General features: G+C 37.3%; 1 protein-coding gene across 2 annotated transcripts in view; it reads right to left on the bottom strand.

Annotated features, from left to right (window-relative positions):
- Nucleotides 1-23,577, bottom strand: part of trmt11.L (tRNA methyltransferase 11 homolog L homeolog) — a 43,487-nt gene that overhangs the window by 18,366 nt on the left and 1,544 nt on the right. The window contains 8 exon segments of one of the 2 annotated variants that reach the window (NM_001091485.1): nt 708-872; nt 6,387-6,467; nt 16,634-16,790; nt 18,309-18,443; nt 20,103-20,195; nt 20,278-20,359; nt 22,361-22,434; nt 22,651-22,716. In NM_001091485.1, coding sequence (NP_001084954.1) covers nt 708-872; nt 6,387-6,467; nt 16,634-16,790; nt 18,309-18,443; nt 20,103-20,195; nt 20,278-20,359; nt 22,361-22,434; nt 22,651-22,716 — 853 coding nt within the window. 2 annotated transcript variants of the gene reach the window in all.

Raw genomic sequence — 23,577 nt, 5'->3', positions numbered from 1 at the left:
CTCACATTCCTTTAAGATCCACTTGTTTGAATTTTCCCGAGAAGATAAAGTTGAAGTTTAAAACAGGATAGACAGTGAAGAGTATGACGCGGCACTAGATATTAGGGATGTAGCGAACTGCCGATTTGGTGTTCGCGAACGCCGTTCGCGAACACCGGCAAAAAATGCGAACGTTCGCGAACAGTTCGCGAACTTCGAACACCCGCTAAAATCGTTCGATTCGAACGATCGAAGGATTTTAATCGTTCGATCGAACGATTTTCATTCGAATCGAACGATCGAAGCATTCGATCGAATGCTTTTGATTCGATCGAATGCTTACAATCGTTCGAAAGAATGGAAATCGTTCGATTTTTAGCGGTCGAAGGAATTCGAATGGTCGAATGATTTGTATTCGAATCGAACGCGAACTCAAAATGCGAACGTCGCGCGACGTTCGCGAACATTCGGCGGACGCGAACGGTCGAAGTTCGCGCCAACAAGTTCGCCGGCGAACAGTTCGCTACATCCCTACTAGATATCCCCCAGTCTAAAGTCAGCTACCATTATTTATGAAAGAACAAAAGGTAGCATAAACTGTACAGGAAGAATGTATTTAATCTCCAGTGTTGTCCATTTTTTTAATTTTTTTTAAAGATATTTTGGTGTACAGATTTATTTCTGTAGCTCGTGTTATTTCTAAAAATTGTAACTAATATAAAACATACGGTCAGTTATGATGGCATCAAACAACGGTGCTTTTCTCCACACTGGCTTTGAGGCATCAGATACCAAAACATCCAGATAGTATTTTTCTAATCCATACTGGCGTAGGTTAGCCCTAATATTCTCATCTGGCCCTCTCCACTTTTGGTTCATTCTTGTTGCTTTTCCTGAAGAAAAATAAATACAACATGCTGTTAACAAGTGGTATGTCAGACTGACTGGAAATCGGAATTTCACAAAGGGTTCCTTCTGTTGTTTTCTGCATTTTTTACAAAAGTGGAAGCTGTTACATTGCTTAGCATTGATTAATGAGGGGGCATTCTTTGGAGATATAAAGAGGAAGTTTAACAATTAATAAAAACATCTAAAGAGACTAAGCTATCTTAACAATCAGTCAATATTATAGTTTCTGTATTATGTTGAGCCCAGAACAAGTCTGAGGTGAGATTGGCAGAAAAGAGGAAAATACTATAATGGTCAACTATTCCTAATTTCAAAGATCTCATAATAGAAAATAAGTTCACAGTGTCTACTCACACCATGTAACCTATATTCATTGATGTGTTAAAGCATAATTTTATTGGTATACCCATAACCATTACCCTTTTACGTAAATGGTTTAAAAAATCTATTGCAATGGCTTTGAAGGACCATAATGCCATAGATTCTACATTTAAGTTGTTTCTCTGATCTATATTAATGTGGCAACATGCAGCACAGCATAGCATAGCAAAGAGCCACAAACCAAAAAGCAAATTGATATACAAAGTTCATATACTGGTGTGAGAAATATTCTGATAAATCTGAACATTCTTTTCTTTTCTGAATAATCAGTCTATATATTTTGCTTCCTTCAAACCTGAACTTTGACTGTGAGGCTATAGTCACATTTTTCTATACATAGTTAACATATCCCCCTTTGACACATTAAGTGCGAGCAGAATTTCCCATTTCATTTGCACTCAGTGCCAGACGTTTTTTGAACATTTTGTGCTCGTTCATTTTAGGGGCATTTCCTGGGGGGATTTTTTTTGTTTACCTAAGAAAACCACACACTTTTTTTTTTTTTTTGGCAGAACCTGAGCTTTCTAAATCTGCCTGAGTTTTTGTGTATTTCCACTTATGGAACAAGATTTTAAATCTAAATCCAAAAGAAAAAAATTGAAAAATTTACATTTTTCACAATATAGGGATTCACACCAGAAAAATATTTTATTTTATACACAAAAATCCAACTGATTGGGAAAGCCTCAAGTGTCGTGAACATGCCAATACCAGATATGTATAGTTTTATGAAGATTTCTGACTTCTACGGATCAAAAACTCAGTAGAATATGAGCACTACAATAGAATATGGCATGCTTTGGATCACAAAGCCAATAAGTCCTGCAACAGTAGGTTTACCCATATATTTTTAAAAAGTACAGATTCTGTTGAATCCAAAATAGGTAACCATGTATATCTGCTGCTTATTACCAAACATCAAAGTTTTTCTGAACTTATTGGTTTCTATAAATATTCATGAAAATGCAGAAAAAAAAATCATCTCAAAACTTTCAATTTGCAAGTTTGTATCTCCCACATTAGATACCAGCATTAGGTACCAAGAAAACACATCCCAAATCTGAATGCCAGTGGTCTACTGAACAGTTTGATGCCCATTGTGCATAGGATTACCAAAGTATCTGGCGTTTAGAGACCCCAAAATGAAGGTTGCGCATACAACTTGTCCCAGAAGTCACAGATACTGTATAATCACATTTACTGATTTTTTTGTGGGGTATAAACAAAAAAGTACGTTGACAGCCCCCCCCACACACAAAACGATGTATCACAATCAGACAAATCTAAAATGGATAACCATGTCTTCCTACTCCAAACTACGGAGTCACAATGCTTTCCCAAATTTGTCGGTTTTGATTAAATAGCTGAAAATGGCCTCAAAGCTTCCATTTTCTAGTGTCTTATCTTTAACATACCATTAGTAAAACATCTGAAATGAATGCCAGAGTTCTACTGAACAGTTTGATGCCCAATAATCATAGATTTACCTAACTATGTGGCATACAGACGCACCCAAATGACAATAGTGTATATGAATTTTCACGGCTGACACTCTGGCTGCTGCAACTTGGTGTGTGTGTGTTATATGCAATAAGACCCCCTAACAGTACGGAGACCATAGAAACCCATTTATTTTCAGAAAGTACACTTTCTGCCAAATCCAAACTCAGTAAATACATTTTTCTACTGTAAACTAGCAAACTGTAAAGCTATGCTGACCGTAGCTTTTATGAAATTTCTGAAAATCATCAAAAAAAAACCATTATATGCCCCACATTTCGTAATGTATCAGCATAAAGCATCGTATATGTAAATGTAAATTTTTATGCCCAATATGCATAGATTTATCAAACTATGTGGAGTGCAGAGACACTCAAATGAAAATAGCGCACATGGATTTGCATGGCGGAACACCCAGTGTGTGTATTATGTGTCATAAGACCCCCTAACAGTACAGAGACCCATAGAAAATCATATTTTCAGAAAGTACACATTCTAACCAAATGGGTAAATACAGCTTCTACTGCAAACTATCAAACTGCAAAGCCATGCTGTACATAGCATTTTTTATGAAACTTCTGAAAACCGTCACAAAGTTTATAATTTGCCCATTATATGCCCCACATTTTGTAACGTAACAGCATAAAACATCCTAAATGTGAACTTCAGGGGTCTACTGCACAGTGTGATGCCCAATATGCATAGATATACCAAACTATGTGGCACACAGAGACCACCAAATGAATATAAAGGACAACATTTACATGGGCAAAATGAAGTAACAAAGAACAGTACGAAATGTATTAAAATCACTAAAATCCAATAAAACCACAAAAATCTGTGCTTTTTTCCCCCACCAAGTGTAATCAGCAGTCAGAAACACAGTTTGAATATTTTAGCTTGGCCAAATAGGTTTTACAGACAGAAACAAGCAAACAACACCTATGTAGAGCTGAAAATGCAATAAAAAGGCTAAAAATGCACTAAAATTGCAATATTATTAAATATTGAAATAACATAACAAAATGTTTTGCACAGTACGGTTAGAGAATATGCTATTCACAATGGCAATAAAAAATTTTGTAGGCAAAAACAGATGCAATAAGAAAAAAAAGCCACAAAACAGTGTAAGTGCATATCCGTCTGTACAATTGGCAAAATTGTGTGTTACGTACATGTGCAAGTGTGTGTGATACCCCCCCGTTGCCAAAAATGTAAGTGTCTGTGTGTGTAAGTGTGAATGTAAGTGTGTATTAGTGTAATAAGTGTGTGTTTGTGTGTAAGTGTAATACTAACCTAGGGCAGAGGCTGCAGATCGTTGAGGAAGAGCTTCGGGGGTCCAACTGACTGAAGATCCAACTTGCTTTTTGATCAGTCGGGGAAGCAGTGCTGCAGGTACACGAAGTGTGTGCAACAGCAGTACACGTAGCATTCACGTGCCTGCTGCTGCCTTGGGTGATCGCGCCCCAGGGGGCACGTGATCCCCCCCCATCTGCTTGTTGCCTAGGGGCAGGGGAGCAAGAAGGAATGGAACGAACAGCTTGAAAAGCCGATCCTCCACTCCCCAATATGGAAGTGCAGCAGATCATAGAATCTACATTCTGTGGCACTTTTATCACAGAACTTAGATTCTACAATCTTTAGCACTTAAAGAGTTAAGTGCCTTTTAATTTGCTTAAACAACCCCAACTTGGCAAGTCTTTCTTCATAACTGAGACTTTCCAAGTACTTTTCCAGTTTAGTTTCCCTTATTAGGAATCTCTCTAATTCAATAATATACTGTTTGATCACTAGAGACCAAAAATGTTTCCCTATTTATATAGTTATATCTCTCCTTAAGCACCTCTTCTCCAGCATAATTAACCTCAATTTCATGGGAAAAATGTCTCAAGGGTCTGTAAATTCTTTGATTGCCTAGCATGAACTGCATAACTGAATCTCCCAAAAGTGGGTCAATGATAATGAGGTCAGGAGACTGTGATGGCCACCCCAGGACTTTATTTTTTTGTGCTGCAGTCACGACTTATTTATAGATAATGATGGAAAGTCCAAGTGCCCCAAGTGCAGCTTCTGGGCCTATGATTAAACATTTTTCCCTATTATTTTCGTATAGTATGGTGCATTCATATTGCCATCAATTTTGGCTACATACCCGGTGTGCCACTGTAGCTCACTACCCCTCTAAAACAACATCCATCTCTGCTTCAGGGTAGGGTTGGTATGCTTATCTTCATAGGTTTTGCCGACTCCTCTGCGAACATAACGTTAATGGTTGCGACTATTACGTTAAATTTTGTTTTCCCTAGGTGCGTTTAGACGTATTGTAAGCAGCCTTTTTTTCGCATTGGTGCAACTGGCAACTCTACTATATCCTTATTGTGCGAATCTTTCTTTGCATCCTGACATATTTCCCTGTCTGAAATCTCTGCACTTCTTGATCAAAGTTTAAACACTACTCACTGTAATTTCAAATTGTTGTAATTTATAATTTCAAAAAATATTCTTTGAGGCCCCATTTTTTTTTTATCTTGTAAGGGGGTCCCTGGCGCCAGTGTTTTTTTCAAAAAAATATTCTTTGGGGCCCCATTTTTTTTTTTTAACTTTTAAGGGGGGCCCCTGGCACCAATGTTTTTTTAAAAAAATATTCTTTGGGGCCCCATTTTTTTTTAACTTGTAAGGGGGCCCTGGTGCCAATGTTTTTTTTTTTTTAACTTATAGGGGGCCCTGACTGCTAATTTTTTAAAAAAACTTTTAAGGGGGGCCCTGAATAGCTTTTTATAACTTGTGTGTGTGGGGGGGGGGGGGTTACCTTTTTTAGCAATGATGTCTGTGTGGTCCTTTAACTGTTGTGTGGAGTGGGCGGGATCTGGAGTGGGGCCCTGTGATTTCTAATGGCGGCCCTGCCTGTGCATATTAACTTGAGTGTACATTATCAGCCCAAACATTTAAGGATATGTATGCTTTTGATCAGGGCAATCTTTGTGTTTTCAGTTATCATTATGAATATTATAAATTGTGTTATAAATACCATAGCTTTCCCTCAACAATATTATGAAATAAAATCATGGTATGTCACAGGATCACTCGTAATTTTCTAAAAAATAGCTAAGATTTTACAAATTCTGTCAGGGCTATGTAATCTTTTGAGCACACCTGTATATAGTAAATCTAGCCAAAAGAGCAGCACAGGCTTTGGGCAGTAAATATCTCCAGAACAGGAAAAAAACACATTACACGGCTCTGGTAGTAATTTGCTTTCCATGGATTAACAGTGAAGACAGGAAATTGCACTGTATATAAGTATTATCTGTAAGAGGGGATTGCTTCATGTTAACCACAGATTGCGTAACTGTATTTTAGATCAAAACTGTCTTTGGCTATACTTCTAATAGGGTTGGAATACTTTTATTAAGAAAAACTTATTTTAACAGTTAAAGCAATAAACTGTTGCTCGTTTGTAGCTGCACATATTGGGGGGTCTGCCCAGCAGGCTGCAGTTAAGCTACAGCTAAAAAAATGCAGATTTTCTACACCTTTTATAGATATTTGAAACATACTCCTTTTAGGGGATCATTTATGAATAATTAATGTTCTGCAATAAATATGCAAATACTCACCCAAACCATGGACTGTATTGTAATCAATTTCAGTACCACAAACATAGGCTCCAAAATGAGCGGACGACACCAGAAGGCCACCTACAGCAAACACAAAGAATTACTAGCACCCCAAGTGAGTAAATCATCTAAATGTTTATAAATGTCTGCCAGGAACAAGAGATATCTCACGTAAAATAGATTCATAATGTGTCAGTGGGATGTTACTAATTCCAGATGGAAGAACACTGCATAGCAAGCATGACACTGATAAAATGTAACTTGTAAATTTATTTCACAGAGCAATTAAACAAGCAGATATGCCACTTGTACAGCATAAAATCTGATATATAATTATGATAATGGCTATTACACAGATATGTCTTTCAGCAAACTACTAATGTACCAAGTAATACAAAAAAATATTGATCCCACAGTTTGTGAAGGTAGAGTTAGTTTATTGTTGGAATACATGGAATGCAGGGATATCCAGTCTATGAACTTTTTGCTTTCTTTGCAAACAACCCTCAGCATCTGGACACAAGTAAATGGACACAAGTACGGCAAGGGCACACAAAGCTACAAATCACTTCTTCGGGCGAATTATCTACACAAACTGCCTCTTTGCCGGGTAGAGCGATTCATTTTCCGAAGTCACCTGAAGTTTCCTCGTCAGGCAACTTCGGAAAACGAAGCGCTCCAAGTGCCATCCCGCCTGCGATTTAGATTCTAGCCTGCGGGGAGGCAGTTTGGGGAGATTTGACGCTGGGCTACTAATCTCCCCCAGTAGCTTCTTGTGCCCCAGCCCTTAGATACACTTCCTCTACAATGGATTTCATCTTAGGAAAATAGTTGCATTGTCTCATTTAAAGAGAAACTGTGAAGGTACATTTCTCCCAATCATACTATACACAATAAAAAGGCAACCAGTACATTTTCCCCAAATCATGCTATATACCATAGAAAAACAACCTTTGGAACCTTAGATGTTGAGAAACCACCATTCCAAGCCTCCTCTATACCAGCTAAATTTGCAGGCAGATACAAAGTGTTAAAGTGCCCTACTAGCTGGGGTAGAGGAGGTTTCTTGTCATTGCATTTTCCTGTTCACACCTCCCACAATTATGGAAACAGAAAGATGGACAAAAAGATTTGGCGTGCATATTATGGCGAATATTTTTTGACCATGCCCATTTTTGTGGCCACACCCCCTAATTACCATGTTAATTTTACACAATTTGGCAGGTTATAAAAGTTTAAACATATTTCTTTGGTTTTTATGTGTTATTACAGTTTTGCTAATGAAGGTGAAGTGCTCTTTAATGGAGAAGAAAAGTCTGTGTGTTAAATGTTAGGCACCCCAAGTGATTGTATTTACTTACCTGAAACCCCAGAACCGGTGCTCCTATAAGCAGGAAAATGCACCAACTCGGGGTTATTCCAGTGAGCACCACCTCTTTCTTCGCACAGCTGTACATGCGCAGTAGAACGAAAAGCCAAACTTTAACAAAAAGTCACTTATTTAGTTCTACTGCGCATTACTCTGCCCAGGGAATTTGAAGAAAGAAGAAGCCGAAACAGGATAGCTCCATGGTGCTCGCTGGAATAACCCCGGGCCAGTGCAGTTTTCTGCTGATAGGAGCACCGGCCCAGGGTTTCAGGTAAGTCAATACAATCACTTGGGGGTGCCTAACATTTGACACCCTCAAGTGCAAGATGACTTTCCTTCTACTTTAAGCTGCAAGTTACAGTTACCCCAAGAGACCTGCTTATATTAAATTGTTACAATTGTTTTTTTTGCTTTTCTTAAATTGTAACAAATGTATCTAAGTGCACCTGCCACGTATTATGGGCTCTTTGTATCTTTTTCTGGCTGTTCAGTGCAGATCAGGAGAAAGTCAGGACATTTCAGTAACAATCCGGGACAGGGGGTTGAGCTGTCAAAATTGGGACTGCTCCACGAAAAACGGGACAGTTGAGAGGTATGCATCTTTATGGTATATAGTGTTCTGTTTAACCATTGGCACACTACACCCTTCAAAACTGGCTTTCAATGCATTTTGCTTTTTCTAATGCTGATTGTTAAAGTACTCCTGCTTTCTTTAATCCACCATTGGGTACACTAAAGCAAGAATGCTCGGGGTTTTTCTGAATAATGGATCTTTCTGTAATTTGGAACTTCATACATAAAGTCTACTAGAAAATCATGTAAATGTTAAATAAATGCAATAGGCTAGTTTTGCCTCCCATAAGGATGCATTATATCTGAGTTTGGATCAAGATAGTGTTTTATTATTACAGAGGAAATCATTTTTAAAATATTGAATTATTTGGATAAAATTGAGTCTATAGGACATGGTCTTTCCATAATTCAGAGTTTTCTGGATAATGTGTTTCTGCATACCAGATCCCCTACCTGTCACTTTCAAAATGTGCTACCTAAACTGTCACTGAAGCAATTACCGAGTTAAACATATCAGGAACTATGCTGGCAAACATAAAACCTCTGACCCAAGCTGTTCATTAATCAGTGAAACCATATATCTGAAAGACAACATTCATACACAATCAGTCGCTGTTTCTAAAAGTAACAGGACATGTTTATATCAAATATTGTGTAGTATTCTGCAGGGCTACATAGCTTATTTTTACTGCTTGTCTTAAACAGACTTGGATATGTTATGCTTTAGTGCCCCCTGTTGGCTGTACTGATCCCAAATTTATAATCCCAAAACGACTTGCACAACAATGAAAACTAAGAACACACAAATAAAAACTCAGGAACTGTTCTGAACAAAGCCTGCACACATTTCACTTTACCCCCACCATTGAAGCTTTTCTGATTTGACTTGTGGGCCATGACATAAATGTGATTGGCACTTGTGATTAACTTTGCAACTGCCACTTTGTCCTTCCACCCACAAAGGGTATCTCACCACTTCTCTTTTCTAACAAAACCCTAAAAATGAATAGGGCTAAACATGACAATTAATATAATGAACTTATTGCACCAGCCTACAGTTTCAGCTTCTCAATAGCAGCAAGTATCCAGAACATCAAACTTGTCATAGGGGTATGGGGCACTCACATCAGCAGTCTCTGAGCAGCTGCTGGGAAGCTAATCTTAAGGGTTGTTGCATATTATCAAGCAGAAAATTAGATTGGCCTATAATATAAAATGATCCTACAAGGCCGATTATTAAATTCTGATGTTGGTTGCACTGGTTTCTGTGCTGCCATGTAGTAATTATCTGTATTAATTACTAATCAGTCTTATAGTGTGACATTTATATTCTATGTGCACTGTATATTTTGAGTCGGCCCCTAAGCTCAGTAACTAAAAACAGCACCGAGCATGTGCAGTGAATCAGCAAAAATGAAGATGGGGAGCTACTGGGGCATCTTTAGTAGCACATCTTTACTGACACAGATATTTACTGGTAAAGGTCCGTTTGCTTTAGGATTGTACAAAAGCCAAAAACATAATGTAACACATTTCTAACCTGCTTCTTTCGTTTTCCCTTTAAAGGAGTGTAGAAATATGCACAATGCAGAAGACAATGCAATGCAGGGTTTCTCGGGAGTTACTATTCTCAACTATAATGTTTGTCCTTTAAAGTGAGAACAACACCCACATTTGAAATACTAAATGATGCAGGTTTGACATAAAGACTCAAGGGAGCTCATTCATAAACACTGGACAATAGGCAGTAATCCATAGCTACCAATCAGCGAATGGCTTTTTTCAGCCAGCTGCTGATTTAACAATGAATGCAAGCATTTGATTGGTGCCATGGGTTACCACAGTACCCCAGTGTTTATAAAGGAAACCCAATGTTCTATGGATGGTATTCTGTTTAGCCAGAATTGCTGTATTTGCAGAGTACTCCAATTCAATACAAAATTTATACCGGCAATATTTTGGGTCCCGTTTAGTCATTTGTACAGCATTACCATATGTTTACTTCAAAGCCTTATACACCCATGGGAGGTAGACAAGTAAAGGCCCACCTTCTTGCATTACTACAATGTAGATGGTGAAGCTGCAAATCCAATATGATTCTGAGTTGGTAGTGTTCCCTGGTTTAGGATGTGGAGTAACAGCAAGGTTATTCAAGGCTGCCTACATTACTGGTGTCGTATACAAGGTTTCACATTAGTGTTTATATACACTGTTTCTATGCAATATAATGTTACAATTATTATTGTAATATTGAAGGCAATATTATAATTATTATTGTAATATTGCACGTTGATGGAACTTACTTCAAATGCTTTCCCACTGACAAAGTGAATTGCCAGTGGAAAACATACATGTGTCAGCAACTGCTCTGCTGCTCTCAGCCTGATTCTTTTTTTTTTTTGCAGGCTGTGAAAGAAGATCAAAAGCTGGCACTTTCAGGCCAACCTCTGTTCCGCTTCATGGGGCAAATTAACTAAAGTGTGAAGCGCCTACCGCTAATGCAAATTCACCAGCGTGACGTAATTTCGTTACTTCGCTGATTTACTAATGGGCGCTGGCGTAAATTCGCTAGTGAAGTGGACCTACTCTAGCGCTACTTCGCACCCTTGCGCCAGGCGAATTTGCTCTATGGCGAAGTGACGTAACTACACTAATTCACTAACTTGTGCATTTTACTGAATGTTACCTCTTGCTGCAGATTTGCCTTCGCCACCTCAGACCAAGCGAAGTGCAATCGAGTAGATAGGGATTGCCTCAAAGAAAGTTGAAATTGTTTCTAAGTCACAAAAAACCGCTGGCGTCTTTTCCTTTTTTAAGCGTGATAGGCTGATAAAGATCGTAAATTTTTTGGGGGGTACCCTCCTTCCCCCGTACATTTCCTAGCATATGGCACCTAAACTTTACAGTGGGCACAGGTATAGGGCAAATAACTTTATTTTATGAAGCTTTCCCAGGCTTGTGTAGTGTAATGTATTTGCTGCTACATATACGTCCATTGTACTTTAACTTGGCACCGTATGCAAATTAGGCATCGCTAGCATAACTTCGCTTTGCTTGACGAACGCTAGCGCAACTTCGCATTTTAGTGAATTTGTGTAGCGCTGGCGAAACTACGCCTGGCGAAGTGTGGCAAAGCTGTCACTGGCGCAACTTCGGATCTTAGTGAATTTGCCCCCATGTGTCTGCATGCAAGCGTAAGCTTTGGAACTTGGGAAGGTAGAGGATTTGCTTCTCTCAACCTCCCAAAAAAAAAAAAAAAAAAAAAAAAAACTGGAGTCAGCCTCTCTGAAACTAACTAGCGTATCATCTCCAGTAACGAAAATGCATTATATAGTGCCAAATAAAAACATGAATTTTCAAGAAACATACTGTATATGCAAATATATGTGTAAAACTTGCAAACACATTTTAGGTCTTCTTTTTTTGTCTTGGATACATTTTTACCTATATTGATGTTCCACCACATACATTTTATTGATTTAATGTACATTTTACTGAAATAAGTTCTGTCAGAAAATATTTTCTTCTGTAGAGGCTATATATCAGGTTTCTAGTTTAATTCTCGAAACATTAGTGCAATCGTTATAGTGTTGCTGTTAAAAATTAAATATATGAGCCAATAAATGTATCTTGATTTGTCTATTACAATTATGTCTCCTACTTCAAAATCTTTCTTATCTTTACTATACTTTGTATGGGGAGGGGCCATTATCACGGTTACCCAGGAAAACATCCATAAATGCCTGGTACTTGGACTTTTGCAAGACCCAGCTGGACTAGCAACCAGTTCCACAGTGATGAAATCCAGAACAGCCATCTGTAAACAGTCTAGCTTGCTATGCAGTTCCAAGCTGTCAAGTGCTTTAACCCTAAAATTGCAGAGAATTTGGAATTCACATTTTCTAACTATTCAGTGAAAAAAAATACACAAACAGATTATAAACAAATAGCAGGGGAGTTTTATTACATCAAAAAAACTATTTATTTATATGGGCAGGTGTGGGCAATTCATTTGTTATGTCATTATCAATGAAGCAGACAAAGGAGATAAATGCCCTGGATTTGATTTGAGGAGCCGGGGGTGCTTGTATGTGGATGATTTTAAAGATGCAAAAACAGAATCCCTTTGTAAAATGTATAATGAAGCAATAGAATTCTTAATGAATCCGATAAAATTGAGCATAGGACTGGCCAGATATGGGATGACTTTGACGTAGTTAGCCAGCTTAAATATATTGGACAAACAATCCCTGTTTTGTTTAAAGGGTAAGGCATTTTTCAGTAGCAGTATGCACAAAATGGCTCTGTCTCAAATATATTGATAATGGGTTGAGTGCAGAGGACTCCTGTATTGTCTATATGTATTTTGTGGTCACAGCCTCATTGCACCCCCGCCTAATGGTTTTAAAAAATAGTGGTATATATATATATATATATATATATATATATATATATATACATATATATATATATACATATATATACATATATATACATATATATACATACATATATATACATATATATACATACATATATATACATATATATATATATACATATATATATACATATATATATATATATATATATACATATATATACATATATATATACATATATACATATATATATATATACATATATATATACATATATACATATATATATACATATATACATATATATATATACATATATATATATATACATATATATATATATACATATATATATACATATACACATATATATATATATATATATATACATATACATATACATATACATATACATATATATATATATATATATATATATATTTATACGTACACATACGTACATACATATATACAAACATACATCCTATTGGGTTTATTTAAGGTTTACATGATTTTTTTTTGTAACAAAGTATGAACATGTATACACATATCTGAAGTCTAGCAAAAACCATGACAGAGACCTAGCTGCAATGTGGAAATATGTCTTGTGCTCAGATGTTTTGTGCTCAAGACAGAGTACTTTGGCCAAAGTTCAAAGTAATATGTGTGGCGCAAATTTACTACTTCCCACAAAGTTCCTACAGCGAAGAAGAAGAAAACTGAAGGGAGATTAGATCATGCAAAATACAGGTAAAATAGTGTGAACAATCTGTTTATGATGTTACGAGCAGGGCCGGAACAAGGGGTAGGCAGGGTAGGCAGCTGCCTAGGGCGCAGTCCCTGGGGGGGCGCACTTTTCATGGGAAATTTTTTTAAATTTTTACAATTTAGTTTCCAATTCAATACAATTGCTTTTGTAAAGCATTACAAAAAAAAAAAAAAATCGCATGCCCCCAACCCCCTCTGGGGTTTCTTGAATTCTTGAATAAGTTTGAAAGTGCTCCCCCTCCTGGGAGCGTGAGTTGGTGCCTTCCACTTTGACAATGATGTGCACATGCGGATTGGGCTGCGGCGCAAGCGTGTGTGCATAGTATGGAATCAGTTGGACCTGGCAGAGAGAGGACCTGCTGTGCGCGCCTAGAGGGAGGAGCAGTAACACGGCGCTGAAGACTTGTCTGCTCTGTCCTGCTGGCTGGGGCCCCTGGGCGCTTTGGGCAGCTGCCTACTACCACAAGTATCGAAGTATTGAAGGCATTGAAGTCGCTTGCTGGGCTGCAGACACAGGAACATATGGGGGGGTTGGGCTGGCAAAGGTACAGATGGGGGAGGTTTGGGACCTTGAACTGCTGGCACAGGTACAGATGGGGGGGCTTGGGCCTATGATGGCTGCTGGGCTGGCACAGGTACAGATGGGGGCTTGGGTTGGGCTGGCATAGGTACAGATGGGGGGAGGCTTGGGACCTTGAACTGCTGGCACAGGTACAGATGGGGGGCTTGGGCCTATGATGACTGCTGGCCTGGCACAGGTACAGATGGGGGGGCTTGGGCCTATGGTGGCTGCTGGCCTGGCACAGATGGGGGGGCTTGGGCTTATGATGTTTTTCTATTTTGGTGTACCTTATTTTTATTTGAAATATTACATATTTATATAAATTTAAAAGTTTCATTCAAAAATGCATTTTCTTTTATTAAAAAAACGGAATGGTAAGGTAGGAAATGCTAATATACGAGGGGGGGGCGCTGCTTGGAACCCTTGCCTAGGGTGACAAACTACCTTGGCCCGGCCCTGGTTACGAGAGTTTATCTTTCAGAAGTAAGACTGGTCAATGGAATATATACTTTTATAGGCACTATATATGCGTATGTATGTTTAGAATTACTACAAATGTATTCCTTTGATTCCTTCTTGAGGTGGTGGGTATCATTTAGCCATAGAAAAGAAAAAAAGTCCCGCACACCCTACAACAATAAATTTTACATGGCATTTACACCCACATTAAGACCCTTTTCAAGTTTTAACCCTAAAGTTAAAAAAAACCCTACCCCCTATACTAAATAGACCCCCAGCCTAGCTGCTACCCCGTGGAAATGCCCCAAGGTCTTACTTACCTCTCCGTGCAGATTCTGTGCAGCGGAGTTCACGGGCTCCATCTTCAGCTGCTTTGGTAATCTTCGGGTCTTCTCCCGGCACTTCGCCAATGTCCGTAACTTCCGGCGCATGTGCAGTTGTCACGAAACAGAAAATTGCTCCAACTGTGCATGCGCCGATACTGCACTTACCTACCAAAGATTACCGAAGAGAAGAAGATGGCACCTGTGAACTCCGCTGGACAGAATCTGAACCAAAGGTAAGTAAAGGCATTTACCCAGGGTAGCAGCTAGGCTGGGGGGGTCTATTTGGGGTGGGGGTAGTGTTTTTTTAACTTTAGGGTTTGCTTCTGCTTTAATGTTCCTAATGTGGACGGAAATGTCTGATACATTAATTCACAGTTTGGCACAAGATGGATGCAATTGTGCTGAAAATATTAATTATCAAAAATATATCTGCTCCTGATTCTTTAGATGCAAGTAGGCTGTGTCACTTGACGCAGGCCACTGCAGGAACTTTGGAGCTACCATCACCTTCAATGTGCTCCAGGGTTCCCCTGCATCAGCAATTTCACTGTGCACAATTCATCTGACTGACTGACGGATCACATTAGTCTAAATATTTCCCTTTTTCCTTGAGACACCATTTTGTTATAGTCCTTATGCTTTCATAGAGATCACCTAATAACACAGCTGTAACAGTAACAGGAAGAACTGTGAGAGTAAAATGCCTGTCCATTTATTGGTTGATGTATCCTATCATTTATATGTGTCCTTAGTTTGTGTATGAGAACAGTGAATCCATAGAGCCAGGGAGTGGACCTAAGTACGAAAATGTCAATCGTCTATTTAGGAATGTCCAGTGGTAAATATTTTTATGAAATTGGTTTATTTAGATGAAAGCACTGCGTATCTTGACAGCGCTATATAAATAAATGATGATGATGATGATGATGATGAATGAATCAGCCTGCATGTCAGGGATATAATTTGCCTTTAATAAATGGTGCAGATTAGCACAACAACTGTATCAAATTTTTTTGTGATTGATTTGAATAACTTTTGATGATGTTCCCCCATCATCAATTAGAAAAAAAGAATAGGTTTTTACATGTCAGAATGTGCACCCACGATCGATACAAAAAAGGAACCGCACTCACAGGACTTTAGTGAAAAAACAAAATTTGTTTATTTCAACATTTCGGCTCCTAGACTTGAGCCTTTATCAGGAAGTGATATAGATAGATAGATAGTTAGAGAGATACTATAAACATTACATATACCCAATAGGCTGGTTTTACTTCCAATAAGGATTAATTATTTTTGGATGGATGTGCATGGATATTGTAGACAATATCCATGCACCCAAGGCAGGAATTTTAAAGAAGTGTACATGAAAGTCAATATACCTGCAGTAGTATATTGTAGGAATATTTTGTGTTAGAGTCAATTGTGATCCAAAAATGCATATAAAATGTTTGAATGAAGCACCAGTCTAAATGTCCATTTTATTAAAAAAGTATACTGTACAATGTTATTGTTCCATAAAGGGAGCATTATGCTTTGCTTGAGATAAAGATTTGGGAACATTTGGTATGTAACTATTTCTTGTAAAGAACATTATGCTGTCTGTTTTATCTCTCTAACAAGTATCTGTTTTTCTCTGTTGTTGATTTACAGCAGTGGGCAATGACAAGTAAAATAGTTTTTGATGCTATCTTCCAGAAAATCAAAGAGAAAGTTCTGAATAAGGTTAAAAGAAGTTTCACTTAGTCTGTCTAAAGTAATTTACAATGAGATTGACAGCATGGAAGAGAATGTTCATCAGTACTTACCAGTTCCTACAAAGGGATCAAATACCACGTCATTGGGTTTCACTCGTGCATGGTTTGCCATAATGAAGGAGAGGCCAGCATCCATACTTGTGTTTCCAATAAAGTGCCGCTTTTTGACACTGTACGAATTAATGAGTTCCCGCTGACCATCTGCAATCTTAAACAAATGATGTCTAGTGAGCAAAGAAAAGTTAATATTAGGGATGCACCGAATCCAGGATTTGTTTCGGGATTCGACCAGGATTCAGCTTTTTCGGCCGAATCCTTCTGCTCAGCTGAACCAAATCCTAATTTGTATATGCAAATTAGGGGTGGGGAGGGAAATCACATGACTTTTTGTCACAAAACAAGGAAGTAAAAAATGTTTTCCCCTTCCCACACCTAATTTGCAAAGGATTCGGTTCGGTATTCGGCCGAATCTTTCAAGAAGGATTCAGCCGAATCTTTCACGAAGGATTCGGCCGAATCCATAATAGTGGATTCAGTGCATTCCTAGTTAATATAAGGCATTCCAAAACTTTCCTTTAGAGCAGATAATTCCTGTTAATTTATATCATTTTAATTTTGCAGTTTTCATTTCTAGAACCAATATGATGATAATTATTATTATTAATAATAATAATCAAATGTAGGACCTTTTGCAAAGCTTGCTGTTTTGTAGAAAATTTGACAGTTTGTATTCTGCAAAAGGGCTATGAAAATGGTGCCATGAAGTTTTGGCAAACTCACTGCAATTAGCACTGTATTTAGGGGGGGGAAACACACAACAACATTAAGTATCAACAGCTTAAAAAGTTCTTAAAGGTACTAAATGCAGACTAGCAAAATTTGGAATAACCAAAAACAAACTGTTATTGCCATCTAGTGGTCAGTCCATGAACATTCTCACCGCTGATGAAAACTAAATGTACATTCATAACAGACTGCCACGATTTTTATAGAACAAACTACACATGAATCTGTGCTCATCTAATTTCCATAAAACAATCTACACAGGAATCCAAGTGCATGGAAACTAAGTAAAACAATTATCCTAAAGATCAACGGTAAGCACTGACACTGAGCAGTAAACAACACAGCACATGTAGCAACTGGATACTGAGTCCTGTGGAGAAAGCCTGCCAAGGTCAAGTGGACTGGCTGAGGAGAGTAGTAGAGAACATCAGCAGAATGGCACAGAAAGACAAGGGGAGGCAGAATGGCATGCATAAGAACTCTCTGTGGTAGCAGTAAAGGATGGGAAGTACAAGCCAGGCATGGAAATTGATGAATGGAAGACAGTCCTCCTTTAGGTGCGAGTGGTTTTTTTTCACAAGACAGAAGAGACTTCTAAAAAGTAGGTCAAAACTGAAGTCAGGGGAAATAAATATATATGATGTTGTATAAAACTCCAATAAGAAGCTTTAGAGAAACATAATAATGATGCAAAGGTTGGCCCAAAGCCACAGGACAGGTGGGTTTAGAGCAGAAATGTGCCAATTTATTTAAATACATTTCTTTCAAAAAAGTGATGGATCATAACATTTTTTTGAACTAAACAAGCAAAAAAAAAAAACCTATTGAATTTCATTTTAATAAACTGAAGACAATAAAAATACATGTTAGTAGGCAATATGTTAGATTAAGCATATAGGGAAACAAAATAATTCTGAAAAAAAAACAATGAACTACTTACCCACCGGCCAAAGAAGATTTCAAAAGGCTCGTTGGGTGCTTTGTTTGGGTCTGAACCATAATCCTCTAGCAAGTAAAATATGTTCTCAGCATTCTGCAAGTTTACTTTTCCTTGAAAAGGAATAAACTCCATAGTCTGTTAATGAAAATGGTTATTAGCAGTAACTAAGTAGATCCTACACAGAGGCAGGATCTTATTCATGAACACTTTCACCCATTGATAAATACACTTCTAAAAATCACATGAATGAATAGAAAGTGAGTTTTTCTGTAATAAGCTTTAGGGAACTTTACAAGTAGGCTTTCAATTGTTTTTTTTTTTTTTTTTTTTTTTTTTTAAATGTATATCCTGTCAGGAACTTTAATATTTGTCTGTTTGGATCAAAGATTTACAAGTATTGAACAAAATTTTTTTTGAGATGATCTGGAAAGATATTGTATCATCAATATTAGCTGTTCCTGTGATTGGACAGATTAGAAATGTTTAGTGGTATGCCTTGTTAGCACGACAATATGAGAATGTGAATGTGATAACAATAGTTCAAGCTCTCCAAACGATGATATCCTTAATGAATATCAGACTGAAGTATTTTAAAGGACATGTAGACCCTCCCCACAAAAATGTAATCATTGAACAGACTCCTTTATATCTTTACATAGCTGAAACTCTGGTTGTTAAAAAGTTAATAGTAAGGTTGCAGCATCCCCTTAATCACTTAGAAGTCCTTCTACTCCTCAAACAAACTGTACCCCTCCTTCAGGAATTTACTTTGGCCGTTGGCTCATGCACATGCTCAGTTCTTCTCAACCAAGATTACTAAACACGCTCGCCAGTCTAACAGCCAATGAAGAGCAATCATTGCTGGTTCCCATACAAACTCTAGCTGTCTGATCCTATTTTTTTCTCCTAAAACCTCTCCTGAGCTCAGCTTAACCATTACAGTGCTCAACCCCAGCAGAACTTTTTTTTATCAAAGTATGTTGTGCCTGGGTAAACCTGCATTCTGCATTGCATGAACTTTACAGCATACATGTCCTGTTTGCAGATGTCAATTTTACTGATGATGTGTCGGGTGAAAGCTGCTATTTTTGTTAGGAAAATGTGATTGCGCTGGCAAATGGAGGGGGTATATGAAGTACAAATGATGTGGCTTGGGTGGGGAAGATATGCCCAACTTATATATACATTAGCACAATGTAGGCTTTAAATGTACTTTAAAGCATGGACGATTCAAGGACATATCTTTACTATAAACAATTATATTTGCAATTTAGAAGTTTTCACTGATTTCATGTACATTTTTAACAATCACAAACCGATGAATAGTGCGAAAATCAAGTATAAAGGGATTCACCAGTAAATTAACTTTTGGGTTTTCATTTTTTTTGTGTGTTTTTTAATTATTCGCTTTTTGTTTGTGACCTCTCACGTGTGGAATTTGAGCAGTTATCTGGTTGCTAGGGTACATTTTACAACCAGGAGGTGGTTTGAATGACAGACTGGAAGAAGAATAGGAGAGGGCCTGAATAGAGACAGAAGTGATAAATGCAAAAATAACAATACAACTGTAGCCATGAAGACCAATAATTTTGGCTGCCAGGGTCAGTGACACTCATTTGACAGCTGGAAAGATGCAAAAGAAGACAGCAAGTCAAAAACTATAAAAAAATAAAATATGAAGACCAGCTGACCAGTTAGAAAGTTGCTAAGAACAGAGCATTCTACAGCATCCTTAAAATGATCTTAAAGATTAACAACACAGGTCATGTTAAATTTAAAAAAGGTTCCACTTACATTAATTTTCTCAAGTTTTTCTTTCTGTGTCAGCGTTTTATTGAATGAATGAATGATTATTTTATAAGTAGAATTAGGCTGAAGGTACGACATCTAAAATAATGGACAAAAAGAAATGTTATACAGAATAATTAGAGCATTTACAATTTTGCTGTATGATGTAAATAGTTCCTACCATGTTTTCCAAAGGATAGCTTAGGACGGATTGTTGAAATTCCATAAATGTTTTCCCATGCCCCCACAACTCAAAAACAGATCTGAAAAAATAAAGGGGAAAAGGTAAATATCACATATTAACTTTTTAATCTTATGAATGCCAAGGACAAGTTGAGAACATCAATAGTTACCAATTTTCTGGCTGCTACTGATGGACATAGTAAGGCAGACAGAGGGGAATAGCATTTCAAATACTACTCTCACAACTGCATGAAACAGGGCTGTAAGTATATATAAAAATGCAGATACAGTTAGGTCCATAAATATTTGGACAGACAACTTTTTTTTTCTAATTTTGGTTCTGTACATTACCACAATGAATTTTAAATGAAACAACTCAGATGTAGTTGAATTGCATACTTTCAGCTTTAATTCAGTGGGTTGAATAAAAAGATTGCATAAAAATGTGAGGAACTAAAGCCTTTTTTAACACAATCACTTCATTTCAGGGGCTCAAAAGTAATTGGACAAATTAAAAACTGAAAATAAAATGTTCATTTCTAATACTTGGTTGAAAACCTTTTGCTGGCAATGACAGCCTGAAGTCTTGAACTCATGGACATCACCAGATTCTGGGTTTCCTCCTTTTTAATGCTCTGCCAGGTCATTGTCCATCTGTATTATGAAACACCTCCCAATCAATTTGACTGCATTTAGCTGGATTTGAGCAGACAGTATGTCTCTGAACACCTCAGAATTCATTCAGGCTGCTTCTGTCCTGTGTCACATCATGGATAAACACTAGTGTCCCAGTGCCACTGGCAGCCATGCCCGCCCAAGCCATCACACTGCCTCTGCCGTTTTACAGATGATGTGGTATGCTTTGGATCATGAGCTGTTCCATGCCTTCTTCATACTTTTTTCTTGCCATCATTCTTGTAGAGGTTGATCTTTATTTCATCTGACCAAAGAATGTTTTTGCAGAACTGTGCTGGCTTTTTTAGATGTTCTTTTAAGCAAAGTCCAATCTAGCCTTTCTATTCTTGATGCTTATGAGTGGCTTCCAACTTGCAGTGCACCCTCTGTATTTACTTTCATGCAGTCTTCTCTTTATAGTAGACTTGAATATCCATACACCTACATCCTGGAGAGTGGTGTTCACTTGTTTGGCTGTTGTGAAGGGGTTTCTCTTCACCATGGATTCTGTGATCATCCATAACTGTTGTCTTCCGTGGACCTCCAGGTCTTTTTGCATTGCTGAGTTCACCAGTACTTTCTTTCTCCGGATGTACCAAACTGTAGATTTTGCCACTCCTAATATTGTAGCAATATCTTGGATGGGTTTTTTCTGTTTGTGCATCTTAAGGATGGCTTGTTTCACCTGCATGGAGAGCTCCTTTGAGCGCATGCTGTCTATTTACAGCAAAATCTTCCACATACAAGCACCCCCTTCAAATCAACTCCAGGGCTTTTATCCGCTTCATTGATAATGACATAACAAAGGAATTGCCCACACCTGCTCACGAAAAAGCCTTTGAGTTAATTGTCCAATTACTTTTGAACCCCTTGTCCAATTACTTATGAGCCCCTGAAACGAAGTGATTGTTTTAAAAAAAGGCTTTAGTTCCTCACATTTTGATGCAATCTTTTTTTTCACCCGCCTGAATTAAAGCTGAAAGTCTGCAGTTCAACTGCATTTGCATTGTTACATTTAAAATTCGTTGTGGTAATGTACAGAACCATAATTAGAAAAAAAAGTTGTCTAGCCAGATATTTATGGACCTAACTTATGTAATACAGGTATGGAATGGCTTTTAAAGGTAAGGGATCTTTCCATAATTTTGCCATTCTAGAAGATGCTAAAAAAAAAAAAGTTTACATATTCGAAACACCCAATATGATTTTTTTACCATCAATATAGATTCATGTAGCTTAGCCAGATAATGTATTATGATTACAGATTAAAAGAAAATAATAAAAGTATATTTTCCTTAAATTGTAATAGCATGGCCTTGTAATTTGGAGCTTTATGGATAATGGGTTTCCGGATTAAGTGATCCTATAACGTACTAATGGGTACATAAATAGTACCAGAGCCTTACTTTGCACAAACTGTCCTCTTCATGAGTTTTCTTGCCATCTCTTCAGAAGGGAGGTTAAGAATACAGAAAGGTGACTAGAAAAAAAAGAAAAGAAAAGTGGACTGAAAAGAGTAATGAAGAGAAGTGGAACTCAAAGATATTTCTTAAAACACAGTTATGGCTATATATATATATATATATATATATATATATATATATATATATATATATATATATATATATAATCATGCTACCTTTTATATATTTCTTGGACACAAAGGGAAATCTCTATTAGCAAGTGCGCAGTTTACCTTTCCATGTTCATCTTGAAGATTATTAAAATGTCCGCCATAAAGGGATAGGAGGGACTTTATTTCCTGGAGAGCAAATACAAATAGAATATTTAAATATTAAGCCACGCAAGATCTTTAAATGTGGTTGACAAGGGTATGTCTAAAGATTAACATATACAACTCACACCTTTTCATTTCACAGCTGTTTTAGCAATGGGCTTTGTGTTTTTAGCAATCAAGACCAAAAACTAGGGTGGACAAGATATTGCACAACTATAAGAATTCTGAAAGAAACATACTATCAAATGGCAACACTGCGACAACCAATTTTTTTTCCATAAAAGCAATGGTAGGATTTTGTTCTTAAAGTCTAACTTTTATCATTTTTTCAGTACCAAAGGAAAATTATTGTGATTGTATTTAATATACTACTAGGGTGCTATGCACAAGCAATTAATACAATGTTAGCCAAGACTATGAGAACAAGATTATTTTTATGACCAGTTTCCCTGGGGCCATTTGAAAGTGAACATCGGTTACCTAAGAAGTTGGTTAAAAAAAATAAATAAATAAATACCAGTGAATCCAAAATCCAGTAAATAGTTTTTATTATTAAAAAAATATATGTATAGAATAGAAAAAATATAATTTGTAATTTAATTCTATAATTCAATATTACATATTTCTTAGCATCAGTATAACAATGATATACATCTCAAGTGCTAGGGATTCAAGAATCTACAACGCTGGCATGGAACTTAAAGTGGACCCGTCACCCAAAAATCTGTATAATAAAAGTCCTTTTCAAATTAAACATGAAATTCAATTTCTATTTTTTATTAAAGCATTCATGGCTGTTGTAAGCTCATTTAAAAATCTCAGCTGTCAATCAAATATTGTCTGCCCCGCCTCTATGCCTAGGCATAGAGGCTGGCAGACAATTGC

Source organism: Xenopus laevis, chromosome 5L (genome assembly GCF_017654675.1).
Source record: "Xenopus laevis strain J_2021 chromosome 5L, Xenopus_laevis_v10.1, whole genome shotgun sequence".
In the NCBI taxonomy this organism is placed as follows: domain Eukaryota; kingdom Metazoa; phylum Chordata; class Amphibia; order Anura; family Pipidae; genus Xenopus; species Xenopus laevis.
The sequence above is the reverse complement of the archived record's forward strand: the minus strand, read 5'-3'. Positions and strand labels throughout refer to the sequence as shown.